The following is a 6000-nucleotide window of genomic DNA, read 5'->3' as shown; positions in this document are numbered from 1 at the left end:
TGAGAGTGGTGAAGCACTGTCACAGGTTGCCCAGAGACGCTGTGGATGCCCCATCCCTCGAAGTGTTCAAGGCCAGGTTCGATGGGGCCTGGAGCAATGTGTTCCAGTGGCAGGGGTTGGAAGCGGATGCTCTTCAAGGTCCTTCTGCCCCACAGCCCTCCCCGAGCTCCGGGGCCGCTGTCTGCCGGGCCGGGCCGGGCCGGGCCGCGCCGCTCGCCGCTGCCCTGGGCCGGCCGGCTGCCTGCAAAGCCCGGCGGGTGGGGAGCGGCGCGCGGAGCGGACAGGAGAGAGGGCGGCTGCCTGCAAAGCCCGGCCCGGCCGCGCGCGGCGCGGAGCGGGAGGCCGTCCTTAAGATGGCTGTTGTGCGCGGGACGCCGCCGCTGTAGCGCCGCGAGGAGCCGCCCGCCCGCCCCGCTCCGCCGCGCCCGCCATGGAGTGCCCGCACCTCGGCTCCAGCGTCTGCATCGCGCCCGACTCGGCCAAGTTCCCGCAGGGCTCGCCCTCCTCCTGGTGCTGCAGCGGTGAGTGCGGCCTGCGCTGCGCGGCCCTCCCGGCCCGAGGTGACCCGGCCGTTCCTTTGTCCTCGCTGCCCGGCGGCGGGAGGGCGCCCCGCGGGCGGGGGAGGGCTCGGGGGCGCGGGGGAGGGCGGCTGCCCCGGCCCCCACCCGCCGGGGCCGCCCCGCGGGACCCTCTGAACGGTGCTGCGCCTTCCAGCCGCCGCTGCGCCCGCGGGGGAGCCGCGTGTCGAGGCAGGAGCGGGGGCTGCTCTCCGGCCCCCGGCCCTGCCCGGGGCTACCAGCGCGGTACTGTCGGGCCCGGGGTGGGCAGCGGACTTTGTCCCGGCGGGACCAACGTCCGACGCCGCGGAGCTGTGCGGGGCCGCGCTCCGCGCTCCTTTTGTCTGCCGGAGGAGCTGCGTGCTCGCTTCTGTCCCGGGACCGCGGCTGAGGGGAGAGGAGCCGCTGGCAACTGCAGGGTCAGTGTGTTCTTCAAATTGGTCTGAGATTACTTTCCTATTTTTTTTTTTTTTAATACGCGTTTTTGGAAGGACTTTAGAGAGTGTAGTTCTAATAAGACTGTTGCGGCTTAAGGCGTCGCTTGGGACCCCCCTTCAGGCCCAGGAGCATCTCAGTGAAGGTGGTCTGTGGGGTTTGGGAGTCACGCTCACCTGCCTGTGAGTCGGTAGGAGTGAAGAGGTGTCTTTTTTTTTTAGTATTTTGCTCATTGATTTAATAACGCAAATAATCCTGTCATCACTACTGTCCCTCACATGATCATGTTTGTTCAGAGGCATTCCCTTTAAACGTGCCGTGCGCCAGGTGTTTTAAATTTGGCTTTCTACACAGATAACCCCCGAAATTTGTTGTTTGTGTGCTGTAGTTGTGTTCAGTTGTGCTCCGTACGAAAGCGGACACAACTATATCGGTTTCATGTGGGAAGTAGGCCCTGCTTAGAGCAGCAGCGGGACTTGTGCCTGTGGGCACTGGAGAGAAAGAGAGAAAGCCTCCTTTGGGAATGACCAACCAGGGAGCACTGAAGGGCTGGATGTATTTTAAGGTGTTCCTTTTTTTTTAAAGGAAAGATGGTTTTCCTTTGTCTCGTAGTGTCAGTGCCTTGGTGTGGGAAGGCTGCTGCTTACTTAACTTGTTCCTGATTGCAGTTTCCGGGAGCCAAGGTGTGGTAGTATTTCTGCTTCCTTTTGCAAAACCAGTTATTTTTCTCTGTAATGCTTTTGATTTAGAGAATGTACACTTTACAGTGGAGTCATGTGAAGAAATGAGTAGAAGGAAATGAGAAGTACAGGAAAAATTGTCGTCCCTAATGTTTTTTTATAAAAACAAACAAATTATTGACAAGAAGTTTAACTCTGTAAGTCCATCTGTTATCTTCAGAATATCACGGGTAAGCAATGTTGTCAACAAGAAGCATATGGCAGTAGGGAACTGCCCTTCAGAGAGCTTAGATAAAAGTACCAAAACTAAAAAGATATTCAGAGGTATTAATATAATAATGAATATTAATATTCATAGCTTAAAATAATAGCCAGTTTATGGGTACCCTCCTATGCATTCTGCTTCTCAGCAAAGAAGTTCGGCACTTAGAACAAATTTTTTGTTGTTGTTCAGAGGAGTTTCTCCCAAACCAGCACTTACAGGGAAAGCCAACTGCTGGGCAATCACCAGAGTTCTTTTACAGCACTGAGGCAGGAGGAAGGTATGAGGGCTTTTTGGGAACTGAATAATGATGGCACCATATCTAAGGGAGTTTTTTGTTTGTAATGCTTTTTCAGAAAATAAAGATAAATCATACAGTACTCACATAGATAGCTGTAGAAGTCTTAACAAGTGGCTAGAGGAAAAAGCTGGGTACATTGAATTTAAAGCAGTCCAGTGAAAAAACAGCAGGCTCTTGTTAACTTAAAACAAATGAAATTGCGGGGTTTTTAAAAATACCTGTTGTATTTCTACTAGCATACTAAAGCTGTAGTGCCTCAGTTCTCACTTCCAGCTAATAGTATGTGATTATTGCTACATTAACTGCTTAATGGTATGTAGAGTACTGTCTTCTTGTTTGTACTCGTTTTGGTGACTTTTATTTTTTTTAAAGATACGTAATACTGGTTTATGTCAAGTCACACTAGATACTATGTCTTATTTGCTGGGTTTGATGGAACTTTGTAATATAAAATTAAACAGACAATGCTGCATGTAAATTAATACCTTGTCAAAATGCATTTGCTATTACTTTTGATGGTGTTTTCTAAGATTATGTCGTTTTAGTTCTGTTTGGTGGTGGTAGTGTCCCAGTTGTAGAAAAGTATTTGGAAGGCAGTTTTCTGCATTCTGTAATTACAGGGCATCTCTCATCAAGTATGTTGTCTTAAACTAACTCAGAACTTGTCAGTCCTGTTTGTAATTGTTGCTAACCTTTCCAGAAAAGGATAGTGATCCAGGAAACTTTCTGGCAGCCACCTGATGTGCCAATGATAGCAAAATGTTGCAGAATAGGTTGGAGAGTGAGTTTTAGTTCAGACTGCCAGTGGCTATTTTTGTCATTATCTGAGGTTCTAGAGATTTGTGGAGCTGTAGCTGCCATGCTGAGTGATGTACACTGGTTAGGTAGCTTTTCCTTGTCTCTCCACAAAAACTCTTGATTACAACAATAACTTCACAAGGTAATATGGAGGCACTTTTAAATATTGTTACTTCATCTTGAGTATTGTGTCACTGTGTAGTGGAGGAGTGTTGGTTTTGGTGCTGGTATTTGCAAGCCAGCCTTACTGAAGGTAGCAAGTCAGTCAGAGGAGTGAATGGAGCCTGAGCTGCTCTCCGATGGCCTAAATAAGTTTCCCTTGAAAGCTTCCTGCCAGAGTTGTTCTGGAGGCCTTGTGATGAAGGAAGATTCTTAAAAAAGCACTGGGAGGAAGCATTGCCAGCAAGGGTGTGATCCAAATATCAACGGGTTTGCTCTCAGCTAATAAGTAATGCAGTATGTTCATTTTTAAGTGTCTCTGTCTTGTTATGTTCCTGTTAGGTAGTTTGGAAACTCAGAGAGTTTAAGGCCCCCCATTCATAAAGTGGTGTGCTTTCCCCTGGGTATTTAATCCAGTCAGGCCTGCTGTGTACAGTAAGCAGTGCAGAAAGCAGCATGTGTTTGCTTTGAGAAGCTTCAAAATTATCAAAAGAGAGTGCAGGATGGTTTTGGTGGGGTTTGTTGTTTTTGTTTTTTTCTGCAGATCTATAGGCAGGTGGTTGTTGTTGTAATTGGGCATTTAGGAGGAGATACAGATGCTAAGTAGAAGTGTATAGAAACTGAAAATGGCTTTTAATCAGTGCTGTCATGTGAAATAATGTGGGCAGATATCTGCTAATTCCAATTGGAGTGCAGTTTTTCCACGCACTTTCATTTCTGAAACTTGTGCAGAAGTTGGAAGCAGAGTAGCTGGAGGCACTGGCGGTGCTGTGTCACAGACTGAAGCTGTTGCGTTTGTGTGATGTGCCACACCTTCAGCACTGTTGTGCAAATCATGTAATTATGAAAAGTACTCTGGAACAGCTCAGATGTGGTATTTCTCAACAGCTTTTCATAGACTCATCAAACCACAGGGAGCCCTGCCCCACCTAAGTAAGATTGCAATCTTCTAAGCACACCTGTGGAAGTCTGGAGCAGATTTCCAACTTTTTTCTGTGCGGTTGAGGATTCATTAATTGTTCTCACTGGGCTCATTGGTTGTTCAGTGTAGAATTTGAAGTTCTATCTTTAGAAAAACAACTGTGGACTGATAGGATTGCACCTGCTGAAGTAGAGATTCTGTGATTTTGGGGTTTTTTAAGGGGAATTGCACTTGTGCAGGATGATTTTGCTTTTCAGATCACTGTCAGTTGAATGCTTTTTTCCCCCCGTTAAAGAACATAATTTTGTTAAGTATTGAAGAGCAGTTCTGGCTGCAGGCTGGTGTTTCCTGCAAAAGCTGAATATATGTGCCTGGCATCAGCTTTTTGCATTCTGATTTCTGTAGCATAAGAGTTGTAATTGTACCAATGGTTGGAAACATATGCTGTGGGATTTGGAAATGACACTGGGAATACGAAAGTCAGGAGAGCCAGCACGAGCAAGCTTTTTGAGGCCTCATGAACAGTGATTATGCTGAGTTAACAACTTTCTTTGTGTGTGTTTTAAGTTACTAAAATATTTGGTGAATTCAGTTTGTTCAGAATAACCCCGGATATCCCTGAGTGCTTATTTAGATTTGAGATCAAATGTTTTGGGCTGAGTAGAGCTTTCAAGAATATGACTGCACTGGATCAGGCTGCTTTTGATGGGTTTTTTTGTTTGCTGCTTCCCTGCCCGCCCCCATCAGATTTGGTTTTCTCAGTTAAATTAGTCCCACTGTTCTGCTTTCACTGGGTAGATAATGCCATTCTGCCACACTGTGATTTCTGGCTTTGGACCATTGCAGTCAGTGCCCAAACAAGTATAGTGTAAAAGCACAGGTACAGGCTTTACCCTCTTGGCTTTCCTTCTCATCCCACCTGCTTCTTAGTGTTGCTTCTCCATTTCCATAAGTATTTCTGTCTCCGTCTGCTTTTCCAGTTTTATTACTAGAGGTCCTGATTTCTTCTGTCTTTTCATTATTACTGTAATATAGGAGGAGGGAAAACTTGCTGAAACTGGAGAGGGCTCAGTAGGACCTTATTCCTAAGAAAACTTCAGTTCTCTGCATGTAAACTTAGGGTGAGATCATGGACAGTGTGTGGACCTAATGGCCTGTATTGTGTGTGTGAGCATTATTTGTCATCCTATATCTGGAAAATTAATTGGGCCTGGAAATTGCCAGATTTATTCTGAAATTTAAATTTCAAAGTAAATATATTTTAAAATTACCCCTTTTTTTTTAGTAACTTTAATTTCAAAGTTGGGTACTCTTTCACCTTTTCATTTCTCTGGGTTGCTGCAATGCAGGAATGCTTGTAAGTAACTCTATAGGTTGTAATATCTCCTTGGATTCATTCCCTGGCTGTTGTTTTAAGTTAGCTTGTTAGATTTATGTTCTTTCAGACTCAGTCTTGTTTTCCTTAAAATTGGTTTTTTAGAGGGTTTTTTCCCCTGTTTGAATTGGGTACTGATGTGCTAACTGACCATGGGGTTAGCAGCCACCCTGGCCTGTGAGGTAGAGCACGCTGCTTTGGAACCAGTTCTGTTAGAAGATACACATTTATTGAGATAGGATAAAAGTCTTCATTTTGGTCTCGTAAGTTAGATGGAAATTTTCTTTTAATTGCAAAAAAGAAGGGAGTCTTTCAGATGCTTAGTATCTTCTACAAGTCAGTAAATTTAAATTGGTGGTGATTAATATTTTCTAGATTTTCTTTTGAAAATTTTGTTTATGCTCTACACAACAGTCGTAATCTATCACAAAATTTGAACGTTAGATTGGGAAGGAGGTGCTTCAGAGTAAAGAAGTAGGTGTTTAATACATTGTCTTTGAGAAACTAGATG

At 45.6% G+C, this 6000-nt stretch overlaps 1 protein-coding gene across 1 annotated transcript in view; it reads left to right on the top strand.

Moving 5' to 3' along the window:
* The first annotated feature begins 351 nt into the window (after nt 1-351).
* Nucleotides 352-6000, top strand: part of USP3 (ubiquitin specific peptidase 3) — a 40857-nt gene continuing 35208 nt past the window's right edge. The window contains exon 1 of the mRNA XM_066558784.1: nt 352-521. Coding sequence (XP_066414881.1) covers nt 431-521 — 91 coding nt within the window. The 5' untranslated portion in view covers nt 352-430. The remainder of the gene's footprint in view (nt 522-6000) is intronic.

Source organism: Molothrus aeneus, chromosome 13 (genome assembly GCF_037042795.1).
Source record: "Molothrus aeneus isolate 106 chromosome 13, BPBGC_Maene_1.0, whole genome shotgun sequence".
Taxonomy (NCBI): Eukaryota; Metazoa; Chordata; class Aves; order Passeriformes; family Icteridae; genus Molothrus; species Molothrus aeneus.
Note: the sequence above shows the minus strand (reverse complement) of the source record. Positions and strands in the feature narration are given on the sequence as shown.